This window comes from Trachinotus anak, unplaced genomic scaffold (genome assembly GCF_046630095.1).
Source record: "Trachinotus anak isolate AG129_WGS33_773 ecotype Australia unplaced genomic scaffold, CSIRO_AGI_Tana_v1 ptg000005l, whole genome shotgun sequence".
NCBI lineage: Eukaryota > Metazoa > Chordata > Actinopteri > Carangiformes > Carangidae > Trachinotus > Trachinotus anak.
The window spans coordinates 6683856-6705440 of NW_027273856.1; the positions used below are offsets into that span (position 1 = coordinate 6683856).

At 42.6% G+C, this 21585-nt stretch overlaps 1 protein-coding gene across 8 annotated transcripts in view; it reads left to right on the plus strand.

Annotated features, from left to right (window-relative positions):
• The window catches only part of nrxn2b (neurexin 2b), a 692879-nt gene that overhangs the window by 623961 nt on the left and 47333 nt on the right, over positions 1–21585 (plus strand). For all 8 annotated transcript variants that reach the window (XM_071478063.1, XM_071478062.1, XM_071478058.1 and 5 more), the window contains one exon: positions 20631–20802. In XM_071478063.1, the coding sequence (XP_071334164.1) occupies positions 20631–20802 (172 nt within the window). The remainder of the gene's footprint in view (positions 1–20630; positions 20803–21585) is intronic.

Sequence of the window (21585 nt, forward strand, 5' to 3'; positions counted from 1 at the left end):
CACAGAGAGAGTGAGAGCAGGCAGCAGGTGGTGTGTGTCGGGGGTGGGGGGGCAGGTGTCAGGTGTGAGAGGCTCAAGTGGAGGTTAAGGTGTTGCGAGGTCTGTGTGTAAGATAGGTGATGATGCGTGCTGGCGGAGTTGTCGGCTCAAGTCTATTCCTACTTATTTTTCTATCTTCATCCCTTTAGCACACACACACACACACACACACACACACACACACAACAGACACCCATTCATGCATGTACTGCAGATAGCTGGCTGTCCAGGAGGGCATGTTTCCCTGAGATGAACAGAGACAGTCAATAAACATTGAATTTTAGATTTTAGCATCTAGTTTGCATCTTCACTCGTTTTTCTTTTTTTACTTGAAAAACATGTGCAGACTGTTATTCCCCTTGATCAAATATTAACTCAGGCTCCACCTTTCATTTCTCTCCAAGTAGATTCAATTCACATGCGGTTCCACAGTTTACAGTTGCTTCCACTGGGATCCGTATTGTTGCTGTTATTCTTTTGGCATCATTTTCAAAGCCATCACTCATCTTCTTAAGCTCTGTCACTTGTCATAGAGACTCTGACGGCTGAACAGAGTGTGTTACAGTGTGATGCATTATAACTGGCATTGAAGGAGAGTGTGTTGTACGTGTTTTTTTGTTTTGTTTTTCAACTTTTGACCACTTTATATGGCACATATTGTACCGTGCTCAGCGGCCACCACATTATCACTCAAGCATTGCCTCTGGTGGGTGTTACCATAGATGTACAGAGAGCGACTGTGTATTGTAGAATATTAGGTATTCATGGAACTCTAATTCAATTACTTCTGGATGTCAGTGGAGAGCATGCACAATGCCTGTGCCCAGAGCCTGAGCACGACACGCAGCAAGTAATGCTTGCATGTTTGGATTTCCACGCTGTGAGAGTGCACAGCCCACATTACCACACTCGGTTATGGTCTGTCATTACATGTGTGTTTTGTGTGTCTGAGCGACTGCATGCAGATGAGCTCCCTTACAAAATCTCTTGTAAAATTTTCCGCATGCATGGTCACATGTATCAGTCAGAATAGAGTCAGTGACGTGAAGAAGAGAAGATAAAAACCAGAGCCAGAGGTTTTTCTGTTTGTATTTGCCTCTTTAACGTCATGCAGCATCTCCTGCACAGGGCCTTCACGTAGGCAGGATACCAAACTGAATCATGGGAGTCACAAGGATTGTTTCAATCTGACAGGTGACCAACGTGGATGTAGTCGAAGCAAGAACATGTTTCACAATGTTTGACAGTTTGGAGCTCAACTTCTGAGGTGACAGTACCATGAATCACACTGGTAGGGCATTTGAACTGAATCAAAGCTAAAAAAAAAAAGTAGAATGATCAACTGAACTGGATTGCCATATGTATTCAACAACTTATTGTAACATGTGATTTTGAAGTGTGGAGTTCACATCCTGTTGCACATAGTACAACAAACATTTGCAATGTGTGTACTCTGGAGTTTTGTTAAAAATCAGCCACTGGGGTCAGCAAACAACAGCCTAGAGAATCTGTCCTCTCAGAGACGCAACAGAAGAACAGTAAGTAGTGTTTATAGAGGCCACACAAAGTGTGGTTTGAAGGAAGACAATCATGTCCTGTTAAGTGATACTAAACTCATGATTCAGCATTACTGCAAATGTAAGGAAATAGAGTGGCTATTGCTGTAAAAATGCTGTCCATAAATGGGGTATGATATAATGAGAACATTAAGGATTTGAGCATAACGTTAACAGGCAGCAGACAACACACCCTGATTTATTTATCATGCTTTTAGCTAGCTTACATTTGTGTGTGATTCAAGGGAAAAGCACTGCTGTACCTCCTTCACTTTAAAATGTCCTTTTTTTATCCTCCCTCCCTGCATCTCTCTCCCCTTCACATGTTCCCTGTGTCACAGGGGGGACAGGTGTATAATTGATGAGGTGTTTAGTGTGAGAAAGGTTCGTCTGCCTGATTGGCTGATTGGATGTCTGCTTAGTGTGGAGACTGGATGTCTGCTCACTCTCACCTACTCGCTGCCTTTAAGCAGCGAGTAGGTGAGAGTGAGCCATCTGGGTGTCAAGTGATGGGGCTCCCGTGTGCACTCCCATGTTCCTCAAAGCGCTAATGAGTGGAAGCTGTTTTGGGTGCCCTGCGATTGAAGTTTGTGATTTCTTTTTTCATTCAGCCTTTGAGCTCGCACACCAGCGTGGTGTTTATATTTCACACCTCCGAGATGTGCGCTGAAGCAGGCGACACATGCAAGGAGCGAGAGTAAATAGGGGCTCGCGTTAAATCATCTCGGATTTATAGGGCGGTTAGGGTGGGTTTTTTTATTTTTTATAGCTGCAAGGTGGGTGCATGCAACACACACATGTGCACATCCAGACACACACAGATACGCACACTCTGACAGTACAGTAAGTGGTTCTGCCCCAGCAGTGCTAAACAAGGCCAACAGCCCACAGTTATGGACAGTAAATAAAGCAGAGCACTACCTGTAAATAACCAACAACACAGCCTCATAAATCCTATGTATGTGTGTGTCTTTCTCACACTCACACACAAACACAACCCATGAGTCCAGAAGGTGTGTGTGTGGGTATGTGTGCACGGCTTCATTTTAATAAGTCCTGACCCTACGCAGTTCGATCAGTACCCATATGTTAGTGTACATTTATCGCCATGTTCATCCCTCTGTCTGTGTGTGTTTGTGTGTGTGTGTGTTTGTGTGTGTGTGTGTGTGTGTGTGTGCAAACCTTCCTCCATTATGGATGTAATTCCTTTTTTACCGGGATATCGAAAGCTTACCTGTGAACATTGTAAGCTTCCGTGTAGGGTTTATTGCAGGGTGGTTGAATTAGATTGAACAGGTGTAGCTAATAAGCTGCACACACTGCTGTAGAAAGACATACACCAGAAACAGATTACCGTATCAGATTTATCCCACACCCAGTGATTTGCTTGGAAACAACACGTGTACTGTGTGTGTGTATGTGTGTGTGTGTGTGTGTGTGCACGCGCACAGCAGGGCCAAGCCAGAATACAGAGATAGCGGAGGCCAAAGGGCCATGACCTCTCTCTGACCTCTACACTTTTGCCTCCATCCCCTCATCCGTTCATCTACACCGCCCCATGCCCACGCAGGTCAGGTGGGCATATGTGCACACAGTTAATGCTGGCATTCTTCCCAGTGACATGTCACAGGTGGGCTTGCCCACTGGCACGGAAATCACGAGCCGGACACAAGCAGGGCGCACACGCCTACAGTGAAGAAGCCAGTTGACACAGGATATTTGGTTTGCAGGGGAGTGGGTGTTCATGTGGAGGAAATTGCACTGTTTTCTGCAGAGGTTCAATAAATATTTACGGCTCATCGGGTCACAGGAGGAGAGCGCGGCTGCGTTTATAGCAAAATCTTAAGAAAAACATTCGAATGCACCTCACTGTTTGCCTTTCAGCTGTTCACATTTGAACCGTTAATGGGTTTTTAGGGTGTGAAAGAAAGGCGACAAGGTGTCAGTTGTAAAAGAGTGAACATTTTCTTTTTACATTAGCAAATGTCGTGGGAGGATGTTCAGAGAGTGCAGATGCTTCGGTGCTAAATGGCGACAGATTTTCATTGATCAAGTTTGGCCTTTATCGTGGAAAATATGCTGGATTAAAGTGTACTGCATGCATTTGTGTACACATGCACACTGTGCACACACAAAATTGTTGCTACTAATTGACATCACAGTCAAAATGATGACGTGTGTATGTAAAAAAAAAATAATAATAAAAATAATGAAAATTTAAAAGAGGAGCAGGGAAACAAATTGAAAGCCACGCTGTGAGTCTTTGATATCGCTGGCCTATCATTTTCTTTGTGCATGATTTATCACGGTTGACGACCGCTGCCGGCGCCACTCTGAACTGGCACGGCGGGGGTTGCTGTGGTGACACAGCGAGATCACCTGCAGCTGGCAAGACAGCGGCATTTATCACCTGCTGGGGGTGCCGGGTCGCACCTGGCGAGCTGACCGCCCGCACATGTACGAACATGCGATCATTCACATGGAAACATCTTGCTAAATAAGTGAGTTTAAGAGTCAGGGCAGTGCCTGCGGCCTTTGTTGCACATATGCAAAGCAAAAATATAAGAAAGGGAGAAGCCACATGTTTCCCTTTTGTACATAGAGCAGGTGGTTAGTGGCTTGTTTAATGAATACTTTGCAGACAAGATCCTCTATACAGAATGAATGAACAGGTTTTCATGGTGATTCTGTGTCAGATGTTTCTTCAACTCCTGAGAAACATTTAACCTTAAAGGTCCAATATTGCATAGAGTGAGATGTCCATGTGTTTTACTGTTACACTGTGAAAGCATCAGAGTGAAAAGCACACAGCCTGTATTCAGAAACCGAGCCTTAAAACGAGCCGTCAAGACTTCTGGATCTTTGTGATGTCACAACAAAGCAGTCACCGCCCTCAGCCAAACTTCGAGCCCCGCCCACCTGGACCCACTAACCAACCTTGCAGGATTTGGTTTCTGAGTGTTTACCTGAAATCTGCTACATGTTTATACAATCACTCAGAAAGCAGCCAGCCAATCAGAAGAGAGGCTCAGAGCCTCTCTTCTGATTGGCTGACTGAGCTGTTGTTGCCAGAGCTCCAGCCTGAGAGAGGAGATGCAAAACCACACTGAGATGGTTTTTGGTTCTTAAAACTACAAATGTATCTTCTTATGAATACCAAAGCAAATATGGGGGCTTTAAAAGGCTTAGGTTTAGACATTTAAAACTGTTGAAGTGAGAATTTTCACATACAGTATTTGGAAAGTCAGAGCTGAAAGAAGAAAACAAATGAGTACATGTACGGCACAAAGCTCTTGTGTCTCCAGAATGTTAGCATTAACAAGCTTTAGCTTAATGAAAATGGGTGTTGGGGAATCGTGTGATTTATATGTTTAGATAAGTGGAATGCCATTTAATGAATCAATCTGATAGAAGATGAAGTCTTGTGTTTGTATCCATTTATCATCTTCCTTTGTGCCACAGAGCCCTATTGTTGTCCTGTTAACACAACAATGAGCCACCTTTGCGCTGGGTGACATGTGCCATCATTACCATCAAAAATGCACTATTTCCTCCTTATCGATTTTTTCTTTTCAAAAACAAATCCTTCTATCAGTGACCCATTTTTAAAGACTTATGTCCTTAGCAGGGATGAATGGGCATGAGGCTGAGAGTCACACACAGGCTAGGGGAGTCGATAACAAAAAGATTTATAACCAGCTCCATCTAGGGCTGAGCAATTAATCGAAATATTATCAAATTTGCAATATGGCCAAATACAATATCCAAATCTCAAGAGCAGATGAAGGTAAAATGTGCCACAATGTACTCTAAATGAAGCACTGTAGTGCTATAGAGATGCTCTGGCCTAAGAGTTATACTCTTCAGATGTAAAGAAACAAGCCTGTTTGGTACAAAACCCATCAAAAAGAGCAATAAATGCCAAAATAATCACAATATGACTTTTTTTTTTTTTTGCTTCTTATTAAGCCCTAGTAAGATACAGTACAACTGGGCTGCAGTGGTTCATCAGGACCCGTTAATGAGCTGGAAGGTGCGAGCAGGTTGTCAGTGTCTATGTGTGTGTCCAGTTGTGCCCCGCCACATTGTCGATTCATATCTCATGCGGTCTCAGTTAGAAGGAGGATGTGCACCCTGACATCCTGCACTCTCAAGTCTCAGTAAGAGCAAAAAAAAAATCTTTTCTTCTTTATCTTTTCCTTTCTCTTAGTTCAGACTGAGGTCTTTGAAGACGGCGATGCCGCCTTGTAAACAAAACTCGCACACAGCTGTCACTGCTGGAGACGGCCTCCACTCTGTGACTGTCACTTGTGAGAAAAAAAATACCGCGCTGATTTTTTAAGCACTTGCACGCCGTCGCAAACAGCATTAACAAACGACAACAAACAAACAAACAACATTAGTGCTGCGTTCTGCTGCCTTCAAAAAAAAAAAAAAAAAAAAAAAACTGGTCTCACAAACACAACCTTAATGATTTGGCTTTTATCACAAAAGTCTATTGTATTCACACACTAATTATATAATATTAATGCGTGTGCCTCTGCTCAGAGTGACTGCAGCAATACGGCATAAATACTGCATCCACATCATGTATGATTGTGAAAGCACTCACCCCATCGAGACGCAGGCTAAAGGTTAGAAGAAAGTAATTTATACATTTAATTATTCATCATCTGTTGCAGTTTGCCGCATGATAATGTGCCACTTGTTTCATTTTTGAAAGTGTGCACTTCTCCGCTCCGAGCCCTATATGAGATCATTAGCTGCTATTTAATATACAAGCAATTTATTTTTTGATCTAGGAGCGAGAATTTAAAAGACGCCATAAACGTCTACAGCAGTGATTAATAATCATCATTTCAATTTGCATAAAATAACACTGAGTAAAACAGTATCTCTTTAATGTCATTGTCAAATTACCTTTTTCCTTTGGGCAGCATTTTGAGATAGCAGAGTAAGTAACTTTTATTTTGATCTCTGTCTGCAATCCAAATTTCCCATATTCCCCATAAGAAATATTCCATTTTTTTTTAACTATATCCACTCTGTCTGCTTATATTTACCACGTTTATTCCCACCTCGTGTCTCTATCGATCTGAGCAGCAGGGTTCAAGTATTACCCTGAAAACTCAGTGGGAATTACACACAACAAACGCCACAAAACATTTGACAGTCGTTATAATTTCATTCGCTAACCATTATTAATATTTTGATAAATTGTTCAGCTCGTCAAGATCATCAGTGCTTGCAGTGAGTTTTGTTTGCTTTAGAAGAGGTTAGCGAAGCAAAGCGAAGAAATTCTAATTGTTTCTGAGGACTGTCACTTGCTGTAAATATCACACAGCACAAAAACTAGAGGTAAAAATCTATTTATTTCCTGGCTCAGACGCTGGGTTGTAAAAGTGTTTTCGTCGTGCAGAGTAAAAGGTCCAGATGTACTGTGGAACCTCACTGTTACCTGGGTGTGATTGACAGTCACTCAGCGAATTAGGGCTGAGAGAAGGTGACCTCTCAACTTCTGAGAAGTGTTGAACAGTGGCTGTCACGTGACATTTGACATGACATCTGGCCAATTTTCACTAAATGTGAGGAAGTGAAGAGGAAAATGGGTTTTTGTTTGAAGCACGTGGATTTGTTGTCTTGATTTTATTTGCATCTAATATTATCACCTGGACAGTGTTGGTGTCTGATCTTCTGTGAGAAACATCAGAACAAACAGATTTTTTTTTCAGCTGTTTGTTTGATGTTTTTTATGTGTAATATATAATGCATATCATCTCCATACATACACTACTATTACTATACACTGCTTCCAAACTTTCCCTCTCACCTCAAAAGAACCACTTCCAACTAGATTTGGATCAAATTGTTCTCAACCTCTTAATAACACAAACTCATGGATACTCACCAACCCTCATTCATGCTTTATTAACCAAACAGACACAGGCAGAAGTGGACAGATTAGTCTTATATTAGTTGGAGTGCTCCAGTTGCTGTCACTCAGCAGCCATGAACAGAACAAGCCCAACAACTGGAAGGAGCAGTTTTGGCTCTGGCAGCGGCGCTGGGGGGAGCAGGTGGCCTGGACCTGATGAATTAACATGTTCTGAGTTTCCAGGTTTTTCCAGCTATAGAGAGAATATTAAATATATTTTTTAATATAACACACTAACTACAGCCTCAAAACTGAAATCAGTTCTATTTCCACCAAAATCTTTTATTGAATTTGCTTTAAGGCTTTAAACTAATTTCTGGCGTCTGGGTAAAATAAAATGTGAATCAGTGATTATTTACATCAGTTACCTTTATATGAATGTATTCCAGAGGAAGCGATAAGATTCAAGAAATCAACAGTAACTCCAACACACAACGGTATTTTATTGCAGCTTCCAAATATTTACCCATGGCAAATACAGCACGGCTGAGATTAGAGCGATGAAACGGTCATGGCAACTGATCTGGTTCAGGTCACGCAACTAAAACACTTAATTTAGATAGGGAAGTAAATCATGGTTATGGTTAATGAAAAGGTTCACATTTATTGCATGTGTGATGGGAAACAAAATCCAGTTCCCTGCATGGAAGTCAGAGATCCATCCACCACCCTGACCTCCACACCTTTACCTTCCATGGCTCTGCGTACAGCGCACATTACGCACTGTAATTCATGTTGCTATTGGATGTAAATCATGAGGCAACCCTTCCTCCATTATGGATGTAATTCCTTTTTTACCGGGATATCGAAAGCTTACCTGTGAACATTGTAAGCTTCCGTGTAGGGTTTATTGCAGGGTGGTTGAATTAGATTGAACAGGTGTAGCTAATAAGCTGCACACACTGCTGTAGAAAGACATACACCAGAAACAGATTACCGTATCAGATTTATCCCACACCCAGTGATTTGCTTGGAAACAACACGTGTACTGTGTGTGTGTGTGTGTGTGTGTGTGTGTGAGTGTGAGCTAGTTAACCAGCAGTCAGCTCTAACAGCAGCACCAGAGACACAGGAAGGGAATGAAAGGAAAACAAGGCAGACAGCCAGGGACAGAGAAAGAGATTGTGTCCGCTTTATCCATGTTTGCTCAGTTTAGTGCAGGGCAAATATTAGCCCGTTTGCTCGGCAGCTGTTCTCCTCTACTGGGCTCCAACCTTACACCCTGCCCATAGAGACTGAAAGAGCAAAAAGAGAGTAGGGAGGGAGGGAGGGGAAGGTAGAGGATGATGATGGGTGAGAAACAGGAGTTATCAGGGTAACAGATGGAGGGAAGCAAAAGGCAGCTCAGAGAAACTGAACAGAGACCAAAATGATGGAAGAGAAAGTAGGAGTTAGAAAGAGGGCAATCTGAGCGATCATCCGACACTATGTGGTCCAGACCAAAGAGGCATTATTTTTACTGTCAGAGCATACTCAGATATAGGTCTTGTAATGACGACTTACATATGCTGCATTTTATGGAGGCGTGTGGTCTTCAGTTCTTTTGATGGAAGCACAGCAGGGCTCTGAGTTTCAGAGAGGTTTTTGTTTGTTGTGCCAGGAGAAGTGGACTGTTTAAATCTGTCCAATCCTCGCACTGTTTTGCAGTGCAGAGGACAGAAACAGATAAAGTAGGAGAGGCAAAATGAGGCTGCGAGGACAGAAAGTGGAGAGGAGTGGAGAAAACAATAAGAGACAGCGAACACTTTGCTCTTGATTTTGTCCAAAGGTCACAGTCATTCCCTTCCATTTTCGGCCAGCTGCCTGCCTCGCTTTTCCTCAGCAGAGAGGAATGGGCTGCTTCGCAACAGGCACACACACGCGCGCACGCACGCACGCACACACACCAAAAACACTAATAACATTAATACACATGTCTCACTCAAAGCTACACACAAAGTCACAGCATCAAAAAGAGAAAGACAAAAAAAGAAGTAATCTCCCATTGCATCTTTTTCTTGCAGCGTATACTCAACCATGACAAATCGTATGTGCAAACTGTAGATGAGAAGAGACAGCGGAGGAGCCGCCGTCTCCTCTGCTGTCTGTCTGTCTCTGCCCTGTCCTTTCACACCAACTCCCGACTGTTTGCTCAGCTAAACTGGCTCTTCTCTTGTGTTCACTCCTCACGTAGTTACACAGCCACATCCCCCATTTTAATGCCACAATTCATGAATATAATGCTCTATGCAAAAAAAAAAATCATGTGGGGTGAAGGTATTCTCTAAATAAGATTTCAGATTTTGGGATGTTTGCAAATGCTGTTACTGAGTGTGAATATCCTAAAGAATGGAATCGGAAATGAATTAATCACATGACATTGCTGATCAGTTGTAGATGACAGTGTAGTGTGGATGGGTCTGGACGGGCTCATCTTACACATAGTCTGCCCAGGCTGGGTAGGTTCCAGCTTTATTGCTATGGCTCTCAGATCTGTGTAATATTATGTCTCATATAAAAGTGGATTCAAGTGGAATCACCATCAGCTGGGATGAGGTGGAGAAGAAAAATAGTTAAATGGTGCCACATTTTGGATCAGGTCTAGGACATAAAATTAACACCATGCAACACAAGAGATCTCAACGCCATTAATATGATTTTTGTACATCAAGATCCGTACATTATTTCCTGAGAAATTAACAAAATTGATTGGCATCAAAATATAATGGTTTCTTCCCTGGCCCATGTCCCATCCCTCCACCAAGTGTAGAGCAAACTGGTTCAGTGCTTTTTGTGTAAGCCTGCTGACAAACAACTGGAACTGTTCAGTAGAACATCCTACACTTCTGTCAGATCCAGATTATTATCTGGATCTGCACCAAATTATAAAGTCATAGATACCTTATCTTGCAAGGTTAAAGGGAAAGTTTGGGGTTCTTTGACTTGGGATTGTGTGAGGTAGTAATGCATAGTCAGTTTTATCTGAAGTAGATTCAGATCAGCTCGCCGCCAGTTTAGACAAGCAGCCGGGAGCACAGGAACACTAGCAGAGCGATGTGTTTTTTAAGTGTCTAAAACACATTTTTTCTGCTGGCCCCATGCACAACAGCACATCGCACTGCCAGTGTGCCTGTGCTCACGGCTGCTTCTCTAAACTGGCAGCGTGCTGATCCGTATCTACTCCAGGTAACACACTGACTATGCATGACCACCTCAAGCAACCCCACATCAAAAAACCTGAACTATCCTTTTAAGGAAAGTGATTTAAAAATTCCTTGATCGCCCTTTAACCTGATTGCCACCAAAATTTAACTGGTTCCATGGCCTCCATCCCTACAAACCTCCAGCTACATACCTCCATCCAGTTTGGAGCAAATCAGTTCAATAGAAAAAACAGATCAAGCATAATATTCAAGGACTTTACACAGTCGGACTAGATTTATGATGATCTACAAACCTAATGTGTTTTGGGTTGATGCACTTTTCTCCATCAGCTACAGAGCACCCTGAGTATCAACTCTTTATCTCAGATCAGTCACAACAGAGCATGGATCAATGAGATTCTACCAAAACCATGTTAGCAACTCCAGTCAACAGTAATGAGCCTCAGGGGAGTGAAAGATTAGAAAATTAAGAGAAAGGAGGGAAAAAAAAAAACAAAGGCAAGGTAAAAGCCAAAGTGAGAGAAATGATAATGGAGGACATGTGAAGGTGAGGCAATATCCATTCATTGCTGACGAAAGTCAAAAATTGATTTTTGAAGCTCTTTACGGTTCTAAAAGGCAGTAAAGGTCTGATGGCTGATGGTGTGAATTGGCACTGCAGTTTCACCTTTTTTTGTATCTACCATTTAAATTGCCAGAGAAACGGGATAATGGCAGAGGTTCGGGGCCATGATAGGAAAAAGAAAACTGTTATCTCAGTTATCAGTTATTGCTCCTCTTTGTCTCTATATACTGTAGGTGTTCGTTCTAATTAGCTTTGGTGGCAAATGTAGGGATTTTTGCTGTATGTCAGTGTTTAGTGTTTGGAGCTGGAAAAGGCAAAAGATAATTGAATAAAAAAAGAGTTAAAAGGATAAAAAAGGATGTTGATAGGAAACTTTATTGGACTTGCAAGCCTCTTTGTCCCATATTAAATCACCCAACCTGAGAATCTAGTGTATGTGGGCCTACCAGGGCTAAGTGTGGTAAAGGAATGAAGAGTGGGCTGATGGACATCGATTTCTACCGCCACAGTGTCAGAGATCCTTTTCTGGCTTTGCCTCATATACGCCCACACAGCTCCAGCATTGCAGCTCCCCACTTTTCTTTCCCCTTGTCCCTACTTTTTTTCCCTCTGTTTACCTTCTTGTTGCTGTTTCTTTCATCATATCATCGTATCACCGCTTCTCCCTGCCCTTCTCCATTATTTGTCATGCCTGTGTACTTTGTTTATCCTCACATTTGTCCTTTCCCTACTTTATCTACTCCATCCGCCATCCGTCTCTGGTTAGCAACTTGAAGAGGCCCCTGACATGAAACATATTCTCTTTGAAATGTTCAGGTTTCATCAATGCATCCCGATAAATTTAATCTTTCTTGGCGCATCTCTTTGCAGCATGAGAGTCTGAGAGTAAATAATGATTCTATTTTTGCACTAAGGTGACATATTCCCTAAATATCACCATTCGGTCTTATTCATTTGTCATATGATAAGGCAGTGAAAGGCAGGAGACCAAAAAAGAAGAATGAATATTGGACATACAAATAATGTTAATGTTACTCTGTGTCTGGTGAATGTACGAACAGGAAACTGATATTCACACTCCCACCTTTGCAGTATATCAATATGATGTTCACGGCTTGTTGCACTGCACCTAAAGTGACCAAAAAATCAATCGTTGGAGGTTTTAAATCACATGTTTATTGCTCTGCAGTGAGTGGATTTGATCAAAGCAAATCTGCACAATGCCTTAATGTAGATTTAAAGGTGCCATATGTAAGTCTTAGCCATCACTACATAGCCAGCGTTAGCATTAACCAGCTGTTTATTTACCAGTCTAGAAGAAACTAGCATCAAAATCCGTTCCTTCTGAGTTGTCCCCCCACAGTGGAGAGCAATGTCAGTTTTCATTGCTCTGCTTCTACCTCTATCCTGTCTTTTCTTCTAATGAAGTTAGCACGCTAACCAGCTAGCCCTGAGGGGATGAGGAAGTAGCACTGATCAGATGATTTATTCTAACCTTTTGTCTTGTAAATGCAACAATGACTGAAGGTCTTGGCAGGCAACCATAATCACCACCCACCACCCGCAAGAAAGAGTTTCCAGCACCATCTTATTCACAAGGGCATGCCTTAGTGTTTTATTTCTTTTCTTTTTTTTTTTTTTTGTCTACTAGTGTGCCGCAACAACAGAATAAAGTACAAAACATATACTTTGGGCACACGAATGCCAAGGTGAGGCTGAGTGTGGTTTCAGCTGTTCATCAGACACAAAGCAGCAGCGCCACACTGGACGCTTTGTACAATCAGTTGGATCCCAGCCACTAGGAACACATACACAAATCCCTGTGTCTGTGTGTGTGTGTTCATGTGTGCGCATCCATCAGCTCTCTGCAGCTTTTTAAACAAGGCCGCGGTGTGTGTGTGTGTGTGTGTGTGTGTGTGGCAGGACTCAGCCTAACCTCACTCAAGGACGTTCTCATGTTTGCTTATAAGTATGTGTGTTTTGTGTTTATACTGAGAGCAGGGGGGATTCAAACCTACAGGTCTTAATAGTGATTGAGCTGAAGGACACCATCCATCAACTGTCTCAGTGTGGCACATCATGCCCCAATCAAGTCAGTATGTGTGTATGTTTGTGTATATATACGTGTGTGTGTGTGTGTGTGTGTGTGTTGTTCTGGTGCTTGAGACTCAAGCCAACACAGGGTGAATGAAGAGTTTTGGTGCTATCATAATCAGGATTATAGAGGATGATGTTTGGGCTGATTTATTTTTCCCTCTCTACTTCTTTAGCATAAATGCTGCTTCCCTCTGCAGCATTTTGGCTCTCTGCCAGTGTGTGTGTGTGTGTGTGTGTGTGTGTGTGTGTGTGTGTGTGTGTGTGTGTGTGTGTGTGTGTGTGTGTGTGTGTGTACTCTAGGACAAATGGGCAAGCCCATTATGAGTCATGCTTGGATCAGAGATCCAGATTCAGATGGGTACATACACACACACACATACAGTTTACATACACCCACAACGCAGTTGCCTAAATCACTGATTTTTTTCAATGAGATCTGATTCTCTATTGGAGCTGCTGCTCGTTTTTAGAGCAGGAAAGAAGGGATAGTCATGACCAGTGATGCTGAAATGAGGCAAAGAAAAAACAGAGTTGGGGGGGGGGGGGGGGGGGGGGTAAAGTGCTATTAAGATGAGGGGATGGGGGGGGCAACTTTTTCAAGGTGACTGCCTGAGATCACGACAAACATACAAATGAGTTGGCAGAGCAGAAACAGAGAGGAGGTGTGGTGAATGAAGCCAAGCATAACCTCCCTGCAAAGTGACGGCTTTGTTGACGCCTTCCTGCTTTGTCCCCCCTGCCACCCAAATTCAAAATGACACACGTGTATCTCTGTGTTTCGAGAACTGTGTCGTTTGAGGGGAATGATGAGAAGGGAAGGGATGAAATCTGAGCTGTAGATAACAGTAATCCTGATCCGAAATGGCTTTTGGCCCTTAGTCTTTCCCCGTGCTCTGTCACAGACACTCCGAAGACGTTAGGTGAACAGGCAGTGGCTGATTTAGCCAGCGAGGAGTCTGCATGTTACGCAACAACCTATTTCTTCTTACATAACGCTGCAGTTTCAGAGAAGATTAGCCCCTCTATACCGTTCTCCTTGTAGCAGATGCAGCCAATCTCCACTCGCAGGCACTATGCATACATGTTGACAAGCTGATAAGCTGCATAGATCCTGAATTACCCCCAGAAGGGAGATGTGGAGATGCCATACGATGCTCAGTTGCCTGAGGTGTGGGGTATCTTAAAATGATAGCCACCGATATCAATCTATAACTGCAAATAGCACAACATTTAACATCGGTGCAGAGAGCTGGTCAGTTGAATTGCTTGCTCAAGCTGTAACACTAAATGAAATATTAAGCTACCTTAAACCACGTGGAAGAATCAGATGTGTGTGCATCCACAGAGAAAGAGGGGGGAAAAAATAAAAATGGATTGCTTTTCATTGGGCATCCAGTAAAAATCTATTTATCAGTCATTTCTCTGTCCATGCTGCTCCACTGAGCTAAGCAGCTCCACGTACTTACATCGGGCTGTCAAGTGGGACTCAAGCAGATACAGTCTGTGATAGATCATTATTGGGAAAATGAGCGAGAAGCTGATGAATAGTTTGCATTTCCACCACCCACAGGGCTATTAATATGAAATCCGTCAGACCAGTCATCGGCATCAGCAAATCCCTGAGCTGGTTTCTTAAAACACATTGATGCAGCAAAATGCAAAACACCTTGAGTGATTTAAACGACTGCAGTTTTATCTGCCACGGTGACTTGCTGAATCCACCCTCTGGTCCATCCAGCAGTGGCATCTCTGTTGTTGTTTCTCTGTTGTTTTCTCTTTCTAATTTGCCTCTTTTTGTTTTTTTCTTTTGGAAACCGTGTATCAGATCTGAGAGATGGGGAAAATGCAGAAAGACGTTGCGGAAATGCAAACAGATCAAGAGGAAGATGTGTGTGGAGACGAAGCTGTAGGGGGTGTCAGAGAAGAAGTGCGTCATGATTAAGCTGTCTGTTAAGAAATGAAACCGAGAAACAAATCCTTCAAAAAACATGCTGTCACATTCCCACTTTGTCTGTTTTTCCCCTTCTTAATTGACTGCCGGTGTGTGGCAGCGGGGAGAGAACAAGATCTTGACATCTTCAAGGTGCTTTTAAGATGTCGAAGCACCTTGAGGCCCAGGAGGATCATCAAGGTTCCCTCTGTCTTTTATGGCGCAGTGTTCCTCTCTTCCCCTTTCTCCCTCTTCCATTTCTGCTCAGCGTGATCGGCTAGAGCTCTCTGAGGCTGCCTGATAACCCTGATGCACACAAGCCGACTGCAGCCTTGTTCTGGCGCCTCCTCATTCTCATTCTGCTCTCGCCGGCAGCATTTACCTCAACACACTCTCGTACATTGCAAGGTCATGTTGAAATATTTCTGATGGAAATGCTCTCTGTATTCCAGAACCGCACTTTCTCGTCTGTGGCTGCTGCACAGACCTCCAAAGCATTTTTGTCTTTTTTGAAAGGGAAGGAGACTAATGAGAGGATTACACAAACTTTTTTTAAATTTTTTTATTTTTTGTCTGTCATCAATTTGGTTTTGTGTGAGAAGCTGATCAGCAGTTTCTGCTGTGCGAAAAAACATCTTTTTTTGTTGTGCTCAGATCTCAGATATTGGCAAGGACAGCAAGTCTGTGCTGAAGGAATTATAATAAAATTCAAGAGATGATATTTTCTTAAGTAGTTGTTATTTTCTCTTCAGATAAAGCATCTCTCGGTGAAACAACATTAACATGTCTAAGGCAAACGAAATGATAACTGACTTCAGAAAGATGCCTCCACCTGTTCCTGCTGTTTTTTATTCATGGCCGGGCTGTTGAAGTTGTTCAACAGCTCAAGTATCTGGGGGCAATAATTGACAACAAACTAACACTTGACCCAACACTGATTCTGTTTGTGGAAAGCCCACAAGCGTACGTCCTTTTGCCGAAAGCTTAGAAGTTTTAATGTTGACACCTCTTATAAAAATGATTTCTTCTTGTTTTATTCAGTCTGTTTTAACCTTTTCATTGGTGGTTTGGGTCACTTACCCTGAAAAATAGAAATATGCTGGAAGGAATGGTGAGATTGTGCAAAAAAAATCACCGGGGCTAATTCTGAGACTGTAGTCAGCCCCAGTTGCTCTGCAGATACATAATGTCCAATATTTCATAGTCATGCAAAAGTGCAATATATTTTTTAATACATTTTTATATTTTGTATATATACATATTTATTTATTTGAATGCCGGTATTTTGTTTGTTTTCAATGTATCGTACTTGTTGCATTATTTTGAGCCACTGCAACAGAATCTCGTTCTGATGTGCATTGTATGGTGTATAGTCTGAATGACAATAAAAAGTCTATCTATCTATCTATCTATCTAACTATTATGGCTAAATGCAGAACCAATAGAATCAAATACTCATTTGTCCCTGCTACCATTGGGTTTTTGAATGATCTTATGTAACTCTAGGCTCTGTGCACAGTCTAAAGCGTGTTGCGCAAATTAAGGGCATGTCCATATCACTTCTGCTATTTTAACAGCAGAAAAAAATGGACTGTACTAAGTACTCTTGATTTTGGGATGTTTTGGGCGCAACATGAAATAAACCAATCACGGTCCCATCTCCCATTCCCTGCCTGCACCTTGGTGGATTGCTATTAAAATGGGACAGTGGTTCACACAGAACCAGGGAATACTTGTGGCGAGTTGATTACATATTCTAACTGACCAGTGAGTCCCATCCTGGCACACACACACACACACACACACACACAGCAGCTCTGAGGGGAAATCAAGGGCTGAGCGAGAGGAAGTAATGGCACAAATTACATTAGACATCTTTTATGTTCTATCATGAGAAGTGTAAATAAACTTTCAGTTCATTATAAAACTGTGATGGACAAACACTGTGGCACACTCTGCTTGTGCCACAGCGTATGAGCATTGTGCACACACCTAAGTAGGCGCATATTACTATCTTGACAATGTGTCCTTAAAATTACTGTGAAATACCGCAACACTGACTTAAGACCAGGTTTTCCACCAACCATGTGGGTGCTGGATGTGGAAATAACAACTGTGTCCATCTGAAACTAGCAAAGACACTGTGGTTGCACTTTGAGCTGCTTTGCACCAGGTGTAAGATAGGCCCCTTTGTCTTTTGTGTAAATGTTTTGAGTGTAGGTTGGTGTGCGTAAGCTTTGTATTTACTGTATTTATTTACTACTGGCTATGCCACAAATGGCTCCTCAATGATAATTAAGATTATATTCAACCTTTAACCTTGAGCAAAACCAAAAGTCAATGCAGTCTTCCAGAAGTTGAAGACCTTTGATTGTTGAATTGAACCTCAGTAACTCTTCCTTAGGCACTTGAAGCTGAAATTAAATGTATCATAAAGCCGAGTGCTTTCCCTCTAGTCTACAGTGGACCACCTACCTACACCACTGATTGACCCACAGCAAGAAAAGTAAGATGAGCTAACCTCTGGATAAAAGAGCGAAAGCCTAACATTCTTACTCCTGACATTAGCCGACAGCTGCAGCAGATTAAGGGCGGCTAAGCAGTAGTTTAGAAGCTGTGGTGTTTAAAGAGCAGCCACGGCTTATTGTCAGTTACCTACCAGCCCCTTCATTTCAATGTTGCAGGCTTGACTGCTCCCAGTCTGAGTTTTTTTTTTTTTCCTTCTGTTTCCAGAGATATGTTCGCTTAAGGGAAATGACCATTAAAATGTCATTACCGCTACAATAAAATCATTTTTAAAAAAGCTCTGGTTCCCACTGGCTTCCCACTTTAATGGGCTCAATACATTCCCTCAGCACCAGGAAGAACCCTAATGTTGCGGAACACAAATGCTAATCTCTCTGTAAATATCACTCAAATTCACTCGCCCTTCTGCTTTTCAGTCATAATAGCAGGGATTCATTCTGCTTTGCCCCAGCAAATTGAATTAATTCTCCAGGCAAAGGTGTTATGATTCTTCTAAGCTTCCTAGTGCGTAGGCTGTAATGGAGATGATCCTGGCATTTCCACTCGATCCAAAAGCATTTCACTCACCCTCTCCATTTTGTTTTTCTTCCCTCAGTATCTCTAAGGTATCAATAGTCAAAACCTTTGATTCAACTTCAATTCACGTGCTAATTGTTCTCTGACAGCATTCATATTCATGTCTTAGAATCAGTATTGGATTTTGGCAGGGCATGGGGTGAGCAGGAGGGAAAGACTGCAAGGGTCAGTCCATAACGTGAATCAATTGATTAAGTGCCCAAGAAGCTGGAAGCACTTTGCCATTTGAGACGTTCGAGCCTCTTTGCAGAGTGAGATCGTCTGTGGAGCAGTCCATCAAGCTCCCCTCTCAGAAACTCGTCCGGGGTCTAACTTCTTCTGCCTCTGTGGTGGAGAGCTCGACTGTATCCGTATCCTGTCCGGCTTCCACGCCGATTCTTCTTGTTTGCTGTGGCTCTTCAGCCGCCTCCACAGCATTTAATCACGGCCAGCAGCTCTTCCTCTTGCGCCACTATTTGAGCATGCTCAATTAATAGCCTAATCATCGCTGCCATCAGTGCCCAGCCGCACTGTGGCCTTGGCTAAATACTGTACCCACTTTATGCGGCACCAAAGAGTTGTTGGGATGTGGCACTGATTATACTGCTCATTAACACAACCTCTGCACTTATTTACTCAATTAACTTGCTATTTTAAGTTAACATGAGGATTTTTATTTTCCTTTTTTAAATAGTTAATCAGCCATGAATAATGGAAAAGTGCTGCGAGCAAAACCCACACATTCACCTCTGACTATCTTGGCATATGGAAGGTGGCAAAATGAATGCGCATAGTTAATGAGATAATGGAATCAATGATTTTGTTGATTTGGCAAATACGTTTTTTTACACAGGGTCTTATCAGTGTGCAGAACAAAACTGCAACAGAAGATTTACTGCCAGACAGAGAATTTGTCTGTAATGGTGGTGTCTGGTATACTGTATGGACTCTGTCTGCTTCTCTCTCTCTCTCTCTCCCTCGTTCTATGCCTCTCTGGCAGACTGTAACTCTGTAAATGACTTTGACCTTTTCCTGGGACTGAGGACGGGAACCACAGAGGGAGAGGAGAGAGATGGCGGGAGATGAGAGTAGAGTAGGCGGTTGACTGTAATAAACTCGAAGCAGTGGGCGGCTGTCAACACTAATAGATGGGGGAGGGGAGGGGGTCACCAGGTTGATGAATGCTGAAGGTGCCTCAGTCCTCAACAAGTACTCGGTTCTTTACCAGGCCGATGTGTGTGAGATCTGATGCTCACAGCACAAGCAGAGGGGGCCTCGGTGAGTCGGGGAAAATATCTTTTGAGTTTTGCCAGTAAAGCTGCAGCCTTATCATGGGCACTGCATTAGCGTGAGTGGATATATGGCTTAATGACTGCAATGTAATACAATTAAGTCGACAGTTTGATTGCGTCAGTGTAATGCATTCACACACATACATAATTATTACCTATTTTTTTCTTATAAATTCCCCATTATGAAATGCCGTTTAGACGCCAGCTACTCTGAGGGCGTCTTTGGGTATTAATGGTTAAACATCAGGAAAGAGTGTTTAACATAGCTCCTGAAATGGGGAAACAGAAATGTTACACATTAGCAAAGCAAAACCTCAGATGAGGCTGAGGCGCAATGTTTTTTTGTGTGTAGTTGACCACTTTTCTACAACACATATTCCATATATACCCAAGCTCTGCAAGGCTGTAGGCGCAGTGCTACAGTACATGCACACTGAGACACATTGGTGCAATTCTAACATCAGCATGCTAACATGCTAACAATGACAATGCTTAGTTTCATGTGTTGCCATTGCTAACATTTTAGCAGAGGTTGAAGGGTTTGACAAATGAAAGCATTGAATCGATGAGGTTGCTCGGAGAAAAGTTACAGGATAGACAAAGATGTTACAATTCATCCTGCAGGCACCAAATTCATCAAAACGTTGCTGAGTTACTGGACCCATGAATCAATAAACTGGTATCAAACTTCCTTGACGTTTTGTGTTTCCTTCTGAAGCAGGATGTACAGAGCAATTCATGTGTGGGGTCAATTTTAAATGTTGACCAGTGAGCTGTTCATTATGGAGAGAAAGGCAGTGTGATTTGAATGAATGGGTAGAGAGCAGAAACTTGTGTTGACTCAGTTTGACTTTGTAGTTACACCCACTTCAAGAAGGCAGTAGTTTTCAAGGAAATTCAAGTATCATGAGGTTTTTGAAAGTGTCTGCAAGAACCTCGTCTTTGACTTTGTGCAGTCTCCTCACAATTTTATCTTTTGTCCTGTCTTATAGGAACGGGGAAAGATCGGCGTGATCTTCAACGTGGGAACGGATGACATAACCATCGAGGAGAGCGCGGTTATGGTGAGCGACGGCAAATACCATGTGGTGCGATTCACACGCAGTGGTGGCAACGCCACACTACAGGTGGACAACCAGCCAGTCATCGAACGTTTCCCCTCAGGTAGGAGCAGGGGTCTGAATCTGGGGACGGCGGGCGGGAGGGGGCTATCAGTGTTTGATTAAAACCTTCACAGTTTGAATTCTCAGATAAAAAACTGGGTAACACAGTGGAGAGAGAAAGAAGGAGCTTTGTAAAAAGAAATAATATTCATTAATTCAGCCTCCCATGTGCCTCTGAAAGGGATTTTTATAGAACATTCTGTAAGGCCTCTGGTTTATTTATCATGACATTCATATTTAGAGCGTGCCTGCATTATTCTAGGTGATTAAGTCAGGTTCTGGTCTAAAAAGCAGGAAGAGCCAAACAGCCTTTCTCCAGCAAGCAATCTCCCATCTAAGAGCACCCAGCTCTCTGCAGTTAGTCTGCTACTGTAGCTCCCGGCACTTAGAAAGCCAGCATTGAATCGAGGCCAGCGCAATGTGCATATGCCAGTCAGGTATGGGTGGTAAGCATGGGTTTTGAGTAGAGTAGAGAGCGAGGACACTTCACACTGGGGAAAGTGTGTGGAGGTGTTCAGAAGTCATGCCTCGGCTCCAAGATAAACACAGTCACAACGTCATTACACATACAGACTTTAAATGAGGGCAAATACCCGATGAGTCACTGCTGGGAGTGCACTAATTCCTCTGCTTGTTGTTTCACCATAATCACTGAATTCTATTTCAGCCCAAATAATAAGGCTATTTTTAGTCATACAGAAACACTCTCTTAATTTCTCTCTCTATTGTGTTTCCCCTTTGTTCATGGTTGTTCAAAGGAGGACATATTCTGTTCCCATCATGA